Source organism: Anabrus simplex, chromosome 1 (assembly GCF_040414725.1).
Source record: "Anabrus simplex isolate iqAnaSimp1 chromosome 1, ASM4041472v1, whole genome shotgun sequence".
In the NCBI taxonomy this organism is placed as follows: Eukaryota; Metazoa; Arthropoda; class Insecta; order Orthoptera; family Tettigoniidae; genus Anabrus; species Anabrus simplex.
Window position 1 is genome coordinate 1,018,222,993 of NC_090265.1, and position 21,786 is coordinate 1,018,244,778.

General features: G+C 36.4%; 1 protein-coding gene across 1 annotated transcript in view; it reads right to left on the minus strand.

Annotated features, from left to right (window-relative positions):
* Window positions 1-21,786, minus strand: part of AsnRS (asparagine--tRNA ligase) — a 214,577-nt gene that overhangs the window by 124,693 nt on the left and 68,098 nt on the right. The window contains exon 5 of the mRNA XM_067136961.2: window positions 5,873-6,016. Within this exon, the coding sequence (XP_066993062.1) occupies window positions 5,873-6,016 (144 nt within the window). The remainder of the gene's footprint in view (window positions 1-5,872; window positions 6,017-21,786) is intronic.

A 21,786-nucleotide genomic window follows, 5' to 3' on the forward strand; every position in this document is an offset into this window, starting at 1 on the left:
TCTGGAGATATACTAAAGACAATGGGTTGGGATAAAGTACCATATCTGAAATACTTATTTGATTATTGTTTGGTCAGAGGAGCTATACCAGATGAATGGAGAGTTGCTATTGTAGCCCCTGTGTATAAAGGAAAGGGTGATAGACATAAAGCTGAAAATTACAGGCCAGTTTGACATGCATTGTATGTAAGCTTTGGGAAGGCATTTCTTCTGATTATATTAGACATGTTTGTAAAATGAATAACTGGTTCGATAAAAGGCAATTCAGTTTTAGGAAAGGTTATTCCACTGAAGCTCAACTTGTAGGATTTCAGCAAGATATAGCAGATATCTTGGATTCTGGAGGTCAAATGGATTGCATCGCGATAGACCTGTCTAAAGCATTTGATAGGGTGGATCATGGGAAACTACTGGCAAAAATGAGTGCAACTGGACGAGACAAAAGAGTGATATAGATGTTGATTCCCATAGGGAATCAGAAATATTTGTTCCGAATGAGTAAATTTATAATACCAATATAAATGGTCCGTTATTGGACATTATAAATTTTCCAGCTATCCTGGTTGCCAGCGTTTTGCTCCCGTGTGCTAGGCTGGGCTCATCAGTTGGTACCTAGCACACCTACCAAGACGCTGGCTAGTGCATACCGTGGAGGCCACTGCGTAGGCTAATTGTAGCCACCAGCAGTGCCAATGCACTACGAGAGACTTTGTCCCACTACCAAAAATTGATGCCTGCTTGGCCATCAGGTGATATAGATGTTGATTCCCACAGGGAATCAGAAATATTTGTTCCGAATGAGCACTAGCACTAGCCAGCGTCTTGGTAGGTGTGCTAGGTACCAACTGATGAGCCCAGCCTAGCACATGGGGGCGAAACGCTGGCAACCAGGAATGAGTTAGCTGGAAAATTTATAATGTCCAATAACGGACCATTTATATTGGTATTATAAATTTACTCATTCGGAACAAATATTTCTGATTCCCTATGGGAATCAACATCTATATCACCTGATGGCCAAGCAGGCATCAATTTTTGGTAGTGGGACAAAGTCTCTCATAGTGCATTGGCACTGCTGGTGGCTACAATCAGCCTACGCAGTGGCCTCCACGGTATGCACTAGCCAGCGTCTTGGTAGGTGTGCTAGGTACCAACTGATGAGCCCAGCCTAGCACACGGGAGCGAAACGCTGGCAACCAGGAATGAGTTAGCTGGAAAATTTATAATGTCCAATAACGGACCATTTATATTGGTAGACAAAAGAGTGACTCAATGGGTTGCTATATTTCTAGAAAATAGATCTCAGAGAATTAGAGTAGGTGAAGCTTTATCTGACCCTGTAATAATTAAGAGGGGAATTCCTCAAGGCAGTATTATCGGACCTTTATGTTTTCTTATATATATAAATGATATGAGTAAAGCAGTGGAATCGGAGGTAAGGCTTTTTGCGGATGATGTTATTCTCTATAGAGTGATAAATAAGTTACAAGATTGTGAGCAACTGCAACGTGACCTCGAAAATGTTGTGAGATGGACAGCAGGCAATGGTATGTTGATAAACGGGGTTAAAAGTCAGGTTGTGAGTTTCACAAATAGGAAAAGTCCTCTCAGTTTTAATTACTGCATTGATGGGGTGAAAGTTCCTTTTGGGGATCATTGTAAGTATCTAGGTGTTAATATAAGAAAAGATCTTCATTGGGGTAATCACATAAATGGGATTGTAAATAAAGAGTACAGATCTCTGCACATGGTTATGAGGGTGTTTAGGGGTTGTAGTAAGGATGTAAAGGAGAGGGCATATAAGTCTCTGGTAAGACCCCAACTAGAGTATGGTTCCAGTGTATGGGACCCTCACTAGGATTACCCGAGTCAAGAACTGAAAAAATTCTAAAGAAAAGCAGCTCGATTTGTTCTGGGTGATTTCCGACAAAAGAGTAGCGTTACAAAAATGTTGCAAAGTTTGGGTTGGGAAGAATTGAGAGAAAGAAGAAAAGCTGCTCGACTAAGTGGTATGTTTCGAGCTGTCAGCGGAGAGATGGCGTGGAATGACATTAGTAGACGAATAAGTTTGAGTGGCGTTTATAAAAGTAGGAAAGATCACAATATGAAGATGAAGTTGGAATTCAAGAGGACAAACTGGGGCAAATATTCATTTACAGGAAGGGGAGTTAGGGATTGGAATAACTTACCATGGGAGACGTTCAATAAATTTCCAATTTCTTTGAAATCATTTAGGAAAAGGCTAGGAAAGCAACAGATAGGGAATCTGCCACCTGGGTGACTGCCCTAAATGCAGATCAATATTGATTGATTGACTGATATTGATTGATTGAATGATTGATTGATTGATGATGACTAAATTTGAACAAATTCCCAAGTAAATAAATTCAAATACCTTGGAGAAATCATTCAACCTTCTGGATTGAATCGTGAGGCAAATAATGAGAGAATTATAAAATTACAGAAAGCATATCGAATCACTTGAAACACATATGGAGGTCGAGTCATAAGTCATGGCAACCATTTTTTTTATATATTAACAATTTGTTGGTTATTTTGATCCACCTTTTCAATACAAATTACAGTTTGTGTTGTTAAGTTGTAATGTTACAACACTAATTTATCGGGACATGTTTCGCTTTTATTCATAAGCATCATCAGCCTATACAATTGTCTCAAGGTTTGTCATATTTGGATTGTTGTTACAAATTTCATTACATTGAATGTTAAAATGGAGCAATTGCAAATCATATTGTCATAATTTTTAATGTGTATATTATTCTTGTGTTTTAAATATTGTTATCACTGAAATTAGATTTACATTGTGGCTACTCTAACCACTATTCTTATACCTTCATATCTTCCACACAATATAAATGACATTTGTTTGAGCGCCAGTTGCTTTTTTAAGAAAAACAACAACATTCGGTAGAGCATACCTCTTATATCAATTATCTCAAGGCGTGAGGTGATAAACTCACATATTTGGCAATATACAGGGATATGGATCAGGAAAATATTAAATTACTGTTGCATTTCCACAATTGAGGATTGTACATGGAACTGGAATCACTTATTATAATTAAAATAAAACTGAGTTTATGACTATAATTTACATCACAATGAACAATCATTGACGTCTTTTAATTTAACAAAAAAATATATCGTGAGATTTGCGGTACTAATAAAAGGAAAATTTAATCTAAAAAAAAACTATTGGCATGAACTTGAAGCGAGATGTGATATCGCCGTTGATTACATTCTTCTTCATGTTATGAATGCATAACATGTCTGATGCTTTAATTACCTGATGTCTGCTTACACCGCTGTTGAACTTTAAATTCTTGGGAAAACCTCTGAGCTGAAATTGGGAGCCGTCTGCTGTTATCTTCTTATATAACAAGGAGTTGGCCTACATATCATGTACGCGTGTAGGGAGCTCCAATGTAATTACGTCCACTCAATATATTATAAGAAATTGGAAAATATTATTGAAACATCTTGTGAAGTCCATCCTCACAAGAAGATGATGTTTCTTTATCTGCATAGTACCCGTCTCTGCTCGGATACAACCACCACTTGTAGACCTCCTCGATGATTACAAGACCTCTTGAAAACACAACTCTTAGCTCTGACCATCACACTAAGACCACTTCTTCCATTTGATACATCTGACTGTTACATATGATCTGCACAATATCATCTGAATAATATGAACTGAACGATATGATCTGAATACCTCTCCCTACCGTTGCATCAACTTATATAACCTCGCGATGACGACTCATCTCCCTACTCACTGTTCATCCCTTCCACTTCCACATACAGTAGCTGGCGAATACTGACACTTGGTCGCAATCACGTGCTCACGCACTGATGTCATCAGTCAAGTGTTGTCTAAGCGTACCCAAGCGGATTGGGAATGACTATGCTGAATGCGTCACCGGGAAATCTACTTGCACAGTTAAACATAGCCTCGATTGCAAAATACTATGCCAGCTCATCTAGCCAGAGTTACAAGCCACAGCATGACAATATGAAACCAACAAATCTCACTTACTACAATACAGAATTATTACAAATAAATTTCACTTAACCTATGATTAAATACAATAATATACGTGATACCTAATTATTACAGTCTAAGTGATGCAAAACAGAATATAAAATCTAATGAATCGGGTTAATAATAATAATAATGATAATAATAATAATAATAATAATAATAATAATAATAATAATAATAATAATAAATACTGAATGGAATCTGTAACCTTGTTGTACGGTTACAACATTCAATGTAATGAAATTTGTAACAACAATCCAAATATGACAAACCTTGAGACAATTGTATAGGCTGATGACGCTTATGAATAAAAGCGAAACATGTCCTGATAAATTAGTGTTGTAACATTACAACTTAACAACACAAACTGTAATTTGTATTGAAAAGGTGGATCAAAATAACCAACAAATTGTTAATATAACATAGCATAGTTCAATAAGGGCCTAAAAATGAGATTAGTTACATGTAAACATTTTTTTCCCTCGCGAACAGGAGATAAGACGGAAAATCTAAGATATGCATTTGGAAAAGTACAGTATGTACTTGTGTATGATGCCACTAGATGATTTATGTAAACAAAAGTGTGGGTCTAAGCATGCCGCCAAGTTCAGTGTGAGAGTGAGAGCGTCACAAAATGGAAGTCAACAAGCAGGAGCAACGATTGTATATTAAAATAGCAGTTCTCCGTGGCAGCTCTGCATGCCAATGCCATGCAGAGCTGCAGGAAGCATTAGGTGTGTGATTATGATCTAATCCCGAAAGTCAAGAAGCCATTACGTGGACAACGATTTGCTAACAAAGAGGACATCGTAACAGCATTTTGGAGAGAGGTGTTACACGTTAGAGATACACATGCAGCGAATGGTATTCAGCGCCTGCCTCACCGCTGGCAATGCACAGTGGAAACCTTGGGTGATTATTTCGAAGGTCTCTAAGCAGTAGAGACCTGTCCTTTGTACATAGTCTTGTGTATTTGCTGTCTATACCATAATAAAACAGTGTTTACCAATGGCCTGGGTTCTGTCACTTTCCTACGAGAATCTCCTGAAGTCAGAATTTGTCTTCAGGCACTATGCATAAGTACATCCCTATATTTCCAAATGTATATCTTATATTTTCCGTGTTGTCTCCTGTTCGTGAGAGAAACAAATAGTTGCCATGACTTATGACTCGACCCTCGTATAACAAAAAATCATTATCTTGGAAAAAAAAACTAAGACATTATAATACAGTAATAAAACCTGAAGCATTATACGTATCGGAAACCTTAATCACTGGCAGTAGATCACTCATAAAAGATATAGAAAAGCAAGAAAGAAAAATTTTATGGAGAATTTTTGGCCCAGTCTGCACACAGGGAGTATGGATGAAAAGGAAATCTCATGAAATTTATTGCCATACTGAAAAAATCTCAGACACTATCAGGAAATGGAGGTTGGAATTCTATGGTCACATTCTAAGAATGAACAATGATAGACTGACCAAAATAATTTTAAATCTTGCCCTCACACTGAAAGTCAAGAACAATTGGCTAAATGAAATAGAATCAGATCTTCAGGAAATCAACAGCAACCATGAAACTGTGAAGAACCGATCTGATTTTAGAACACTGATTAATAACCATTGTTTTGCGAAGTCAAAAGCTAGAACTAATAAAACCTGGAGAGAAGAACGTAAGAAGAATTTCAGTGAGAGAATGAAGGAATTTTGGGAAATCATCAGCTAAACAAGTTCAAGCGTGCTCCTCAATTGGGCATAACGATGTGAAAAAAAAATTAATAATAATCTCAATGTTCTGGCACTTACGTTCTCTCCTCTGATCATAATGTGCCGGTTGTCCAGCTGAACATCAGAATGTGCTTCTTCATTGAGAATACTGTCAGCACCTCCTGGAGGAGCAAGACCTACTAACTCCCAGTAGTCCACCTGAAGCTCATGACCACCTGGTGCCTGAAAATCAACAGAGAAATAACTAACTGTTTCTATAGAATTAGAGAATATTTCTGAAAGGTTGATGTATACAACGTTGGAAGATACTTCAATGTCTACATGTATCAATGAGGGTGCTAAAATTCTTCCTGGTCTCCAATACTTGTAAAAATTAGAATTTTATCAGCCAAGAAAAAAAAAAAAAAAGAAATTTCTTTCAGCTATGACACACATTTCTCTTTAGGTCACAACCAACAATACCCTTTGGTATAGCCCATAATTACAAGCAGGTAATCAGTGTATGTCAAAATGGGTACAAGAATTGCATCCATGACCAATCCTATCATTGTATTATTCTTGGTAAATGATTCATGTAAACTAAACAATATGGCAGAAGGATTTCAATCTTGTCTGATTTCTGTCATAACTCTCAATGAAAAATTCCAACTCTCACACAGGCATATCAGAATGTAACAAATTATCAGTGATACTATAATCCTCTGGTATAATCAACATTGTTTCCATGATACTTAGCCAAGCATCATCTCTAGTTCTATAGTTTTTCCCTATTGAAGCAGTTCAGACTATTTTTGTAATGATCTTTACTCATTAATAAGTGCATATTGAGAATTTGATTTTAGAAAACCATTTGAAATTCTAGAACTATCTTTAATGTTCATGCTCCACTTTTTAGCTAGAAAATCGATCAAAAATACAATTGAAAGAGTCAACAGTCTCAAAAACGTTACAATTCAATCTCACCACACAATTCATTCCTTTGACATTAAAAACATATACCTAAGTATTCCAACTGATGAAACCATATATAAATATATCAATCTAAGAAAATTCAGCAACTTGAGCACACAAGAAATTTAGGAATTTATGACTATTTTGAAATTGGTTTTACATAACAATTACTTTGTTTCAACAACATTTATCAACAAAATAAGGTTGGCCCTGGGGTCGCCAGCCTCAGGGATCTTGGCAGGAATTTATTTAGACAACCTAGAACATACCAAAATCTTAAATAATCCCACTTTCAATAATATTTGTTTTTGGGCTTGTTACGTAGATGTAGATGACTTTTAGACATGTAAAACCATGATCCTATTCATGCGAGCTCCACTCTATCCGAGCTAAATGCTTTAGATCCCTATATCAACTTCACCCTAAGAGTCTAAATTTCAACAAAATTTAAATTACTTGGACCTAAACATAATTAAACTTTCCAATCAACTGTTCTACTGCATATGTAGAAAACCCACCCAAACAGCTAGTACCATCCAAAGAGATTCCCTACATTCTCAATCCACAAAAAGCAGCATAATACACAGCATGGTCAACAGGCCCCTCACCATCCTGTATCGAGGTAATACCTCCAAGATGAATGAAATATTATCCGCTCAATAGCCAGTAACATGACCAAACAACGTCAGCTTTTCACTTTAGCTAGAGAATCAGTGCGTAAAAAAAAATTCTTTTATGTTCAATAGTGAAAATATATATGAAATTACTAACATTTTTAAGAAGCACAATCAACAAATAGCTTTCAAAACCAATAATAATTTTTTTTCTATTTTCTGAGCAGGCATCAGTAGTACCACATCTCAAAGGATCAAAGCTTGTTGGTGGTGTTCTCTATTAGGGTCCAAGTCTCGGCACCATAAAGTAAGACAAAATGCATAACACCAAAGTAAATGGAGACGGAGATTGATCTTAAAGTCCCTGTTACAGAGAAGTTCGCTCATTCTTTTGAATGCAGTCCTTGCCTGTTCAATCCGGGACCTAATTTCAACAGCATTGTACCAGCTGTGATCAAGTATGCTGCCGAGATACTGAAAGAGTTGGACTTGCTCCAATGATGTGCCAGCTATAGTAAAGTTTGCTTATGACCATTACTTTGGTCTTTTTCATGTTTAAACGCAGACGTGCTAAAGCACTGTGTTCGACCACTCAGTTTAGTAATGTCTACAGATCTTCAGCACTTGTTTCAAGCAGAACAGTGTCATCTGCATATCGCAGATTATTTATTGTGATCCCAATAACAATGATGCCCTGTTGTTTTCCTTGTAGTACTTCAGAAAATACCCTTTCAGAGTAAATACTGAGAAGTAGAGATAGAATAGAGCCTTGCCTCACTCCTTGCTTTATTTCAATAGCACAGGAGTTAGTGCTATCAAGCTTAACTGATACAGACTGGCAATAATTTGGATTTCTATAAAGTACAATGTAATAACTGAGGCCTCATATATTGGTCAAACAGGCCGAAGCTTCTCAATACGATACATCGAATAGGTCAATGCCATAAGGTATAATCGGTTTTCCGCTATGAGACAGCATGTGTCAGATTTTAAACATAGCTTCACATCCATTGATCAAGACTTACGCATTCTAAAGGTCGAAAAGAAAGGAGTCACGCTCAACATTTTGGAGAATTGTCATATTCATTTGGAGCAACACTTCAACCCTAACTATAATATTAATGAAATTTCTGAAAAATTCAATGTTCTTTTTGATGCAATCATTCCCATATATGGAAATAGCAAACGTAAAGCCAGCAAGAAACTGAACCCATCTGCATATCACACTCTACCCGCCCCTCCCCCGATTCCCCGTTCCTACGCGATAGCCTTTGCTCTCTCTCAGCGTAAGTTTGGCACCTGCTTGCGTGCTGAGTCTCATACAGCCTCATGTTCTTTCATATTCATCTCCTTTCCTCGACCGTCCACCCCCTCTAATTTCTAAATATTTTCTAAATTACTCCCATCTTCTTTTCAGACATTTACTCCATACTGAATTACTGATAGACGGATCATTTCATCAGACCAGAAGGCCCACAATTCAAGTTGTAAATGTCCCCTTCAGCCTCACAAAACTCATAAATGTATATCAACCATTCTCAGGAACAACTTGTTTTAATTTAAGCGCCTCTCATATACAGTATATGTTTGATCAACTGTCCTCAAGACAAGTCAAGAATAAAGAAGAAAATACAAAGATAATTGCCAAAATTTTATCATAATTTTAGATTCATTTATTTATTTATTTATTTATTTATTTATTTATTTATTTATTTATTTATTTATTTATTTATTTATTACAGTCTACAATAGAGCAATGTTCCAATTACAGTAGACTAACTGGAGAAATACACTGATTGAAAGTTATAAAGTAACAAACTAAGAACGTAAAAACATAAAGAAAACACTAAGAGTCAAAACTAATTGCAGAAACTGTTATATACACCAGATATACAGTCATATATAATGTTACAGTAACATGCACAATAAAGGATTATTAAATTAAGTTTCAGTAAGCTACAAACTGTACGGTATATTATCTTCACAGCAATGGCCATATTGGTAACAAAGAACAAAAGTAGAAACACCTCTCTAAGGAACAAAGTTATAACTAAATGAAATAAATCTACAAATAGTGACATTTGGATTTTATACTCTGAACAGTTCTTTGATCAAAACGAGGAATTTTGAAAATGTAAAACCAAAGTCAATGTCTATGCCGTTTCATATCAAATTATTAAATGCTCCGCACATTCTCTGTAGTGGGGAAATTTTAAGGTAGCCTAGAGAGTTTTGCTTCCATTATAATAGAAAAGTTGCCTTAGACGTAAGCTAGATGTTCTTACATTAAAATTAAACTGTTCAAGCAAAACGCTATTGTCCAATATGCCATTCACAAAGAAGACAAATTGGGGCAAATATTCCTTTATAGAAAGGGGAGTTAAGGATTGGAATAACTTACCAATGGAGATGTTCAATAAATTTCTAATTTCTTTGAAATCATTTAAGAAAAGGCTAGAAAACAACAGATACGGAATCTGCCACCTGGGCGACTGCCCTAAATGCAAATCAGCATTGATTGATTTTGACTGATTATATAGAAAAAACAACTGTGATATTTCTCTTCAATTCTTTAAGGAAACAAAATGAAAATCACATAGGAGGTTACTATAAGATAATCTATCCAAATAAAAACGATTATACCATCCGTCCGTCCATTATCTAAAGGCTAAGCCTTGTCGCTGCAGCCACATCCCACGGTCTTCAGCAGTCATTTTCATCGTGACATAGGAAGCAAAACCCAGCTGAATGATTCTGTTCCTAAGGTATGAGAGACGTGGTCTTCCTCTCGACTTCTTCCCTAGGACCTTTTCCTTCAAAGACATTCTAATAATAATAATAATAATAATAATAATAATAATAATAATAATAATGCTATTTGCTTTACGTCCCGCTAACTACTTTTTTAGGTCTTCGGAGACGCCGAGGTGCCGGAATTTAGTCCCACAGGAGTTCTTTTACATGCCAGTAAATCTACCGACATGAGGCTGTCGTATTTGAGCACCTTCAAATACCACCAGACTGAGCTAGGATCGAACCTGCCAAGTTGGGGTTAGAAGGCCAGCGCCTTAACCGTCTGAGCCACTCAGCCCGGCCAAAGACATTCTGGATAAAGGTGTCATGTCATAGGATGTGTCCAAGAAATGTAGCTTTCCTCTGCTCTATAGAATAAATTAAGGTCCGTTTCTCATTAACGTCATTTCAAGTATAGGAATCTTAAAAATTTGTTTTGTATTCTCTCCAGTTTGTCAATATGTGATTTACAATGTGACATTCAAACTACAGAAGCATATTCCAGACTACTACTTAACAAACAATTAAAAGAGTTGATTTTGAGGTCAGGTCTTGTAAATCTCTTGCTATTTCTTATAATAGATCCTAGTAGTTTATACATATTGCAACAAATTTTGCCAATATGCAAATTAAACGAAATATTTTGTGTTAAAGTAACACCTAGATCTCTCACGGCGTTTACCCTTCCTATGTTTCAATATTCAACTTATATTCGAAGTAGATCTCACTGCAGATTCCTTTTTTTTTTTTTATAATAAAAGGAAGTTTCTTTTCTGTACCCCAATTATTGCAGTGTCTCACATTTACTTGTAACTGAAGTGCATCATTATAGTTACTTTCTTTGAACAACTTAACATTGTCTGCAAACAAACAATTTGAGAACTGTACAACATCTGGAAAATAATTTATAAATACCAGGAAATCCTAAGGCACACCAGATTAACATTGAAAATATAGGACTTAGGCTGATTAAAGAAACAAATTGTTTTATACAGAAAAGATATGAGGCAGTCAGTTTTAATGTGTTTCTTTCATTTCATTTTTAACTGTATTGTTTTATATTCACACACACAATTTTATGAATAAGATTTTAGTCACTCTAATATGGGGACACAAGTTGTAACACAAGCCCCATTACATTTTGTATTCACTAGTCAGTCGATCAACATCAGTATGGTTAAGACTTCATGTGCTTTTGAACATGTTTCTTGGACTACAAATTTAACCCTAGAACCGGCAACTGTTGAATATTCAACACTTTGGTCCCTGCCGTAGTGGCACTGTCGAATATTCAACACGTTCGTATTTCATCATGAATTTTCTCACTTCAACAGATGTCACGACGGTCTACTTTCTGTCATTCTCGATGTTCACAGCAGCCATGAGTTCAGTTTCATTCATAGTTACAACCTCTTTGGGCGCAATTTCAGGAAAATAAATGAGTGCAGTTTACCGACCATCTGTTTGAGCAGGTCTTTTGTTTTGCTATTCTATTTCATTTTATTTCGTAGTTTTCTATTCAGTGTGGGTTATTTATTTCTTTATATATATATATATATATATATATATTCTTATTTGATTGATTACATACATTTTTAATACAGTGTGTGTCTAAATATGGCACCTTCATTACGGAAAATTAGAGATGAAGTATGGCAACATTTTTTGGAAGATGAAAGTGATGAATCTGATTTTGAGGATATTGAGAATGAGCGAACAGATTTCGAGTCAAATTCAGAATGTGTATCTGCTATTTCTTTGCACCAAATATTGGAAAGTGAAAGTGATAACAAGCCTATCATATAGCAATCTATCGTAACAACGTGGTTTAAGGTCGCACCTCCTGAGCAAGGCATGGCAATACATTTCCCCTAATATTTTCAAGAATATACCTCTCAGAATAATGAAACTTTTCCTAGTGCATTACAGGAAATCATTCACAATCTGTATATTTCAGTTTCTTTGTGACATGTTTCCATTTTGTGTACATATAATCAAAATTTTTATTATTATTATTATTCTGAATTACATTTTTTGAACAGACTGTACATTTTTCTAGTCAGAAAATGTATCCAATTTCGTGCCAATACAACAATCCTTAGTGTATTAGCTTTATGTAGATATATAAAACTTTGTAGATTTATTTCATACCTCGTGGATATTTTATATTTTATTGAGACAAGTAAAAGCTGCCAAATATGGCTGCCACCACAAGATTTAACATTGCCAGTTCTAGGGTTAAGACATGCCAAGTTTGGTTTTATATTTGGTGATTGTTTTTGCCTTGATATTTGGTATGCATGGCGGAAGATGACCTAAGTTAAGTGGTTGGAACTAGTAGCATCTATACATATAAAAGTGAAACTATGTGGTGCGTGTTTGTCTCATTCAGACTCAGAAACTACTGGACTGACTTGGCTGAAAATTTTACAATTTGTTCTTGTTACTTCTGAGACTGTTTAGGAAGTTGTTCGAACGAAATCTGACAGGTAGTTTTTTTATGATGAGTAATTTTATATAATATTGTTAATGGCAAAGCCGCACCAAGATTGGATCTATTTGAAGGACAGGCTGTCGCTAGGAGACAGCAACTTACGCTGTATCATGATAGTCCGGAAAGAAATGTTGTATATAGGAGGATAGAAACAGGCCGCCATGTTTTATAAAGTACCTTTCTTGATAGGAGGCCATGCAACTACCATGCAACTACAGCAGGCAACTCATTGCCTGTTGTTATAAACAGCATTAATAAATGTGTCCTGCTTAATAGGTTATGAGGTGCATGAACTTTTCAAGTAAATACTGGCATACATTTTCATTACAATTGGGAACATGCATCATTTTCAAAAATATTTTTTTTGAAAAGTACACCAATGAAATAGTACGTAAACGTATTACATTGTGGTATGTTGCCTTGTTTTCTACCATTAAAAAAATATTTAATAGTGCCTTTCCGCAAGGCGAGTGAAACGGCCTCTGACGTAAGCGGCGCGCTGTGACGTCACGATCCAGTACCGCATGGAGCTCTACCAGCCGTTGTGCATCAGCCGTTGCTAAAAGCCGATTGTTTATTATTCATGATCGCGAATAACTTCGAAATGACAGAAGAAAGGTTCAAAACAGCACAGCCAGACAATCTACCATGTATAGATGTCATTATTCTTGAAAAATGTGACTTTTGTGGCCGCAGAAATTAGCGGATAACAAGCAAGTTTGTAAGTGGCGTCTTTTATATACGTGCAATGTACTGTAACCCATAGTATTAGGATAACAACGAACCTGGATAGATATCACATCACTTTCAACATTTCCTTCTAGACTGATTCCCCTATTAAAGAATAACATTACATTTTCGGGCTTTCAGCATTAGTAAAGTAAGAAATCAGATTTCAGCACTAACATAAACATATAGGTAGCATTATAGTACTAGTCCGCTTCTGTGGTGTAGTGGTTAATGTGTGCCACTCCCGGAGGCCCGGTTTCGATTCCCGGCTCTGCCATGAAAGTTGAAAACAAATAGTACGAGGGCTGGAACAGGGTCTACTCAGCCTCAGGAGGTCAACTGAGTAGAAGGGTTTCGAATCCCACCTCGGCCATCCTCGAAGTGGTTTTTCGTATTTTCCTACTTCTCCTCCAGGCACCTAAGGCCACGGCCGTTTCCTTCCCTCTTCCTTATCTATCCCTTCCGATCCTCCCATCCTCCAACAAGGCCCCTGTTGAGCATAACAGGTGAGGCCGCCTGGGCGAGGTAATGGCCCTCCTCACCAGTTTCATCACCATACTCGAAGTCTCACGTTCCAGGACACTGCCCTTGAAGTGGTAGAGGTGAAATCCCTCGCTGAGTCCGAGAGAAAACGAACCTTGAAGGATAAACAAATTAAGAAAGAAAGAAAGAAGGAAAGAAAGAAAGATCATAGTACTGTAGGTCTATAACCTATCATTTCTGAAAAAATATATATTTATGGTTGGGGCAACTGGCCTACCCACTTCCGGGGCCCGTGAAAGAGAATTAAATATCTATGTGGAGGGAAAAATTTAAACATGATAAAGATAAATATGACTTCATCTAGTTTTCACAAGTTGGGCTGAGTGGTTCAGACGGTTGAGGTGCTGGCCTTCTGACCCCAACTTGGCAGGTTCGATCCTGGTTCAGTCCGGTGGTAGTTGAAGGTGCTCAAATACGTCAGCCTCGTGTCGGTAGATTTACTGGCACGTAAAAGAACTCCTGCAGGACTAAATTCCTGCACATCGGCGTCTCCTAAAATCGTAGGAGTAGTTAGCGGGGCGTGAAGCCAATAACATTAATTACATTTGGCTTTTAACAAGCTGAGCATATCAGGAAAGAAAAGTGTCCTGGTGACATAATCGCTCAATACAGGAATGTCTTTGGGTGCTGTGACTTTTACTTTTTTTTGTTTTTGTTTTTGCTGTTTGCTTTACGTCACACCGTCACATCTAGGTCTTATGGCGACGATGGGACAGGAAAGGCCTAGGAATGGGAACAAAGCGGCCGTGGCCTTAGGTACAGCCTCAGCATTTGCCTGGTGTGAAAATGGGGAAACCACGGAAAACCATCTTCAGGGCTGCCAGCAGTGGGGTTCAAAACCTTCTATCTCCCGGATGCGAGCTCACAGCTGCGCGCTCCTAACCGCACGGCCAACTCGCGCGGTATTTTTACCCTTCGGTTTATTGACTTGGCTTATATAACCTAAAACTTAGGCTAAGTTGGATAATATTTTAAACACCTACATCACTATTTTCACCTGTGTGCAATTATGTTATTTATTTCATTAATATTATGATAATTATTATAATTGAGCATTGTTAACTTATAAGACCCCAACATACAAGCATTGCTTTTGTGTAGAGTTATACATTTGTTAAATTCACGTTGTTTCCTTTCATGATGTACACGCCTATTCTTTGTTACATTACAGAGTATTTGGATATAGCCTAAATTTCTTTACCAATTAAGCTCTTCAATAAAGACATACATAACTGTCCCATGCCAAGATATATTGGTAGAATTAGAGCTGTCAAAATGGTTCATAACCCCTTTGATTTATTATCTTGACATGGATCAGCCAAAACATAGGTTAGGTTTGGAGAATACTTTAATAATCAACATTATTTAATGCACTGTTTATTACTTTCATATTCCAAGATGTAATTGAAGCATTTAAATAAAGCATCATACATTAAAATTTAAAGTTTTACTACTAGAACAGCTGACATGGAAAAGTGATTTGAAAATTCAAACAAATTCATCTTACGTTAAAATCTTCAAAAAAAATAAACTGTATACTTTTCCGATATATCACCAGCATTTCTCCGGCTCGCCAAAATCCATTTCTCCCTAGTTTTAGCGTCTTTGGAACATGTATAAACAATTTGTTTGGTATGGTATGCGATGTGCTATTGCACATCGGAACTCTACACCATTTATAAGTTTTCTGACTCACTGTCTGCGCAGGATTCATTATCAGTCTAAAATATACCACTCAGATTATTATCCGATGTATAGACCTCGAATTTAACCATACTAGACACTAACGTAAAGTAGAAATACGCGAAGTGTATCCTGCTTCTCACAGCACACTATGTGTTATTTCGTCTGCTAATTCAGTCAACCTGTACGGTGACGTCAGACCAATGAGATCGCGTACTTGAGTGACGTGACATTTTCGTAGATTTTTATCATGTTTGGAGTTATTATTTGTACATTCTGATCACATTTTTGAATTCTGCATGAAATTTTGAATCAGATTGGCATATTTTTAATTAAAACCCCGGATCATGCATGTTCCCTATTGTATTTGCTCTTTCCATCGTCATTAGAATTTTTCTTTCAATGATAGAATTCTTTCATCATGCTATTTTACAGGGTATCTTTTTTTAGCTCTGGGTTAGTGTCTGAGGATCTACACGGAAAGGTAACTCATTTGCCAAGAGATATATTGCTTCATGTTGGGCTAATGTGATGTAATGCAGTAACGATTAAGCCATAAGTCCCGCGTCTTCAAAGCAATAGTTTGGTTTAACATCTATGGTATTGATAGTGTGCTCAATGTGTTACCTTTCAAACAGTGTAGTTTCTGTATGAATTCAAGGCATTTAATGAGTGACTTATACAGTAGAATAGCGTGTATTCATTGTTGTGCTATGCGAAGCATTGTTCTGTTAGAGTGCTGCTTTTGAATCATTTGGAAATTTCCTGCCATCCTCCCTCCCCATAGGAACATAATATGTAATTTAGTGAAAAAAAATGCAGGAGGCAAACTGTTTTAAAAGAGGAAAAGCTTAATGAAATAGCTCTCTTAGAAAGCACTCCAACAAAATCCCTGTTGCATCTCGCCGTACAAGCTAATGTGTCATTACCTTCTGCCCATAGAGTAACAAAACAGTTAACGGCTAAGCCTTTTAAACCCATCGCTGCCCAACATTTAAGAGAACCAGACACTTTCGCTAGGGTTCGGTAGTGTAACTGGTTTTATAAATGAAGTTGTAGGGGATCCACTGTCTGTAATGTCATTTATTTTGCCATATTTTGATATATTTATCTGTTTTGGGTCAGCTGAAGATTGGATCAGTAGTTTTTAGCTTTTGAATTTGTCTGTTTGTTCCACCATCATGTTCAACCAAATTTCATGTTTAGAGTCCACTCATTCAGAAGCATGTTTCGATATGTATATCATTTAAAAATCACTAAACAGACTTAAGATTTATAGGAAAACCAGAAGAGTTTATTTTTTTCAATTTTCTCTTACACTATTGATTATATGTAAAAATCTGTAGACTATATGTGAAATGCCCCTTCATTTTAAATCATTTTTGTCATGTGCATAATTTTACTTACTCTTCAAATTACACTATTTTGTTCGGGCTTCATGCTCTGCAGCCAGACCGTCACCCTCGCAGACACAGTTATTTGAAGGATCCATAACAGGAGAAAATTAGAGGATGCATAATATTTTGCTCGGCTTGAAAATTAACCCCACCTAACGTAACTGAACACTGAGGAAACATAAGGTATAACTTTTCCCTTTGGTATCTGTCTGTGTATTCCTAAAAGTGGAAAACTGCCAGACTTATTTCAACCAAACTATGTATTAGGAATCTACTAACTCAAGATTGTGTTAGCAGGTGCATATGATGTCACATGATCACATGAAGTTGGTATTTATAGGAAGATTCTCAAATATTTTTGTTAATTTTAGGTCTATCAAAAGACTGTACATAACAAACGTTTCAAAATACGTTATTTCCGTTCCTTTATGCCATGTACTTATTTATCATACAATGGATACTAATGCATTTGATTAAGAAAATTGGATGTTTAGTCCAAGTCCCGTGGGATAGGAGATGCGTGTCACTTCAAGGTGGGTAATGGGAAAAAATAAAAAGCCATTTTACTCTTTTTGATAGGGCAGATATTAAGGGAGGTATCATCACCAGAGCAGCAAACCCTATTATAACAGTTATACGTCAACACGGAAATGAAAATCATAACCTATGATAGTAGTCGGAGATACAATATGCAACCTGAGAACCAGAGAGAATTTTGCACAATTTCGGAGCAGGAGCTGTACCGTCCAATAAATCTGGAAATCGTCCTCATTCTCTTTCTCGATTTTGTTCAGCTTCATCAAATTTCACGTTACTGCCACGTGCTTTCGTAGAAAAATATCAATTTAACATGTCACATTAAACGTGTGAATAGAGTGATGTTACTTCTCATGAATTCCTGAAGGAAACATGAAATCGACTGCATATTCCGATGCAAAAAACAGGTACATATGCTAGTTATTACTAAAACATAATAATTAATTTATTGTCCTGGCATACTTTCTATGTTCATCAAGCCATTCTGAAATAAGTCTGGCAGTTTTCCACTTTTAGGAATACACAGACAGATACCAAAGGGAAAAGTTATACCTTATGTTTCCTCAGTGTTCAGTTACGTTAGGTGTGGTTAATTTTCAAGCCGAGCAAAATATTATGCATCCTCTAATTTTCTCCTGTTATGGATCCTTCAAATTCCCTACCTTCGAGTGTGTTCAGTTTGTCAATACATCCAGAATGAAACTTACTGCTTATGGTTCTTCAGAGCACACGAAATGCTCCAAAGTACAGGGTTGTTATTCTCAAACCATCAATGGAAACATATTGCCAGCAATTCATCTTAATGGACGATAATTTGCATTTCTATCATATATTTACCCTTAACACCTTCCTTCGCCATGCTAGGACCACCCAAATGGAATGGCACACCATGTTTCCTTGACTAAACACGTAAGGCATAAACTGAAATGAGTTGTTTGTGGATGTCCAGAATGATCACGTAATTTTCAAGACTTATCAGAATCGTCAATGATGAATGGGACAAACTGAACCAAGAATGGCTTGATGAACACAGAAAGTATGTCAGGACAAATTCAATAACAATAATGCCAAGAATGATGTGAAAATCTTCAACTCAGAAACCTCTATTATACGTTCCCGGAAACTACGTTTTCCCGTATTATTCGTTCAAATTACGTGGTCCCGCGAGTATCCTAATTAAATCACGCTGTAAAAATCCCGCATTAACCGTTCCTCGAAGAAACTATTTCCCGGATCAACCGTCCAGAAATTTCAGTCCCATCAATGCTAAATCCTTGATCACGCATTTTTCAAGAAACTGAAACTTACGAAAGGACGGCTACAGCATACGGTACTTAAGGATCTTGGTGTTGACGTCCCGTCATTGCGGTAATTTGAAGATGTACTGTACTGGAAAAGCGATCGGCGGTGAACTTGCATGAGGAATCATCTTAGCATCGCATATGGGTAGTACTGTCTACAGAATCCTCAGAAATCATAAAACAGAGTGTTACACGACAACTGGAAGGAGACAAAGCGCTTTTCGACAGCTCTATTTGAAGACGGAACGAGTTTCATAATTGCAAAACATCTACATTATGTCCAGGGTTAGATGCCCCCCCCCGAATGTGTCGCCAAACAGGTATTCGGCATTTCCCTGAGGGCACTGTATAGTCACTGGGCTTTCAGGTAGGAAATGAAACTGCTCCTTCTTAAGTAACACTAATTTAGTATTTTAATATTATCGTATACGATTATGTTGTAAAAGTTTCAAACAAATTTATTTAAAAACCACCATTCCAATACTTAAAAATCTCTAAGTCGAAGATACAAATACTACATACATGTTAAAATGGGACATGTTTCGCTTAGGCTTTGTAAGCATCTTCAGCCATACTTAATCTAAAGCTAAGTCAGGGCCCTGAAATGGGTTTCTCATTAAAGAATAACAATACAAGATAAAACAGTCATAAAATCTAGTTTGTGGAAAAAGCAATACTTGAATGCAAATAAAATTCGATAATGAACTTGTCATAGTATTATATGTATATGGAATGAATACTAGTGTTCATCTAAAAAAGTACACGGTAGTTATTTGTAGAACGAGACAGTCATAATGATCTGACATACATTTGTATTGTACAGACTGTTTGACATTAATGAAGAGTGGATTAATTAAAAATGTTGAAAAATAAATCTTTGAGCATTGTTGACTGAGAATCAGGTATGTAGAATACAGTAGAGTTGTTGACTCCAAGTGGTTGCATAATAAGGTCAACGATCAGCCAGATCGTCTCAAACAACCAACAAGACTAGTCACCTCTCTGTCAACACTAGGGTTTTCAACACGCGCTACTTTGCGAATTCTCCCACATCTAAGGCTTCATTGAACACCCTATTTGTTGAATCTACGCTAGACAGCTCACGACTACAATCTGTTACAAAGATTATTCTAGAAGGAGACAACACTTCTATACTGATGCTTCAAGCGCCTTTTGACCTTATTACGCAATCACTTGGAGTCAACAACTCTACTGTATTCTACGTACCTGATTTTCAGTCAACAACGCTCGAAGATTTATTTTTCAACATTTTTAATTAATCCACGCTTCATTAATGTCAAACAATCTGTACAATCCAAATGTATGTCAGATCATTATGACTGTCTCGTTCTACAAATAACTAACGTGTACTTTTTTAGATGAACACTAGTATTCATTCCATGTACATATAATACTATGGAAAGTTCATTATTGATTTTTATTTGCATTTAAGTATTGCTTCTTCCACAAACTAGATTTTATGACTGTTTTATCTTGTATTATTATACTTTAATAAGAAACCCATTTCAGGGCCCTGACTTAGCTTTAGATTAAGTATGGCTGAAGATGCTTACAAAGCCTAAGCGAAACATGTCCCATTTTAACATGTATGTAGTATTTGTATTTTAAAGTACTGGAATGTTGGTTTTTAAATAAATTTGTTTGGAACTTTTACATTCTGTACTCCAATACGGCTATCATAATGAGACTCATAACGTGTAATATGATTATGTTATCGAGACCAGAACAGATGTTGCACCTTACATACCGTACATAAAACCATGGGAGGTTTTGGGATTGCCTATTACTTTTTTCGTCTTAATATAAGACTGGGAATATCATGTTTTTGTGTTAAAATGTTATAAAAGCCGCCGTTGTTTTATTGCGCACATTACATTTAAAATTTTTGTATCATTCTGCACTCGTACTGACTTGTACAGCGAGCGCGCTTTCCCGCTGAGCTCAAGGTCGTGATTAATCGTAATTCAAATCAAATCAAAAATCAAAATCTCTTTATTTGCAAATGAGGTGTCTACCTCAGTGGCAAATGGTACACTAAAATACATTATTGTCAAGCACTAAATATTAAATTAACAAGAGAAGAAATTTTTCTATAATACAATTTATGCTAACAATGTTTTCTATTAAACACACAGCTCATCCTTAATAAATTTATATTGTTTACAAAATTCTACTTATAATATCTCCTGTACTACTTACAAATATAGTCAACTGATATACAGTATGTGGAATTACCTCAAAAGATACTATACAACTGGCATAAGATTAATATTTACATTGCATTTATTTACTTATATACTTTTTTTTTTTTTACCAGTTCTGGAACCTAAGTAGCATAACGACCTGCTGCGTCTTAACCAGAGCCCCCTTTGCCACTACTTTTCAGAGTTCCTGAAGGGCCTTCACAGCTACCGTAGCGGTCCCAGGGCCCTCGAAGTCCCCACTGTACTTCACCCCTACCGGCAGTCCCCTACTTTGGCTGTCCAAACTCCTTAGACCAGGGGATGGAATTAATTTATTCACACACATTTTTTTAAAATTATTTTTTATTTTTTTACAATAACCTGCACTGGTCGAATGCCCTCTAACACTTCATTTATTTTCTCTGTTGCTGTTTATTCTCTTCTTGAATATCTGTACAGATTTTGGAAAAGGATGAAACACTACCCCTGGTAAACTGTTCCACTCCTTCACACCCTTTCCAATGAATGAAAATTTACCCCAATCGCTTCTGCTAAAATTCCTTCTAATTTTATATTTGTGGTCAGTCCTGCCGATATAATTATTTTCCAACTGAAGCCTCTCACGGATATCTCCCCATGCTTCTTCTCTTATATAGGCTTTATATAATCCTATAAGTCTAGTTTTCTCCCTTCTCTTACTTAAAGTTTCCCACCCAAGTTCCTTTAACATTTCTGATACACTACTC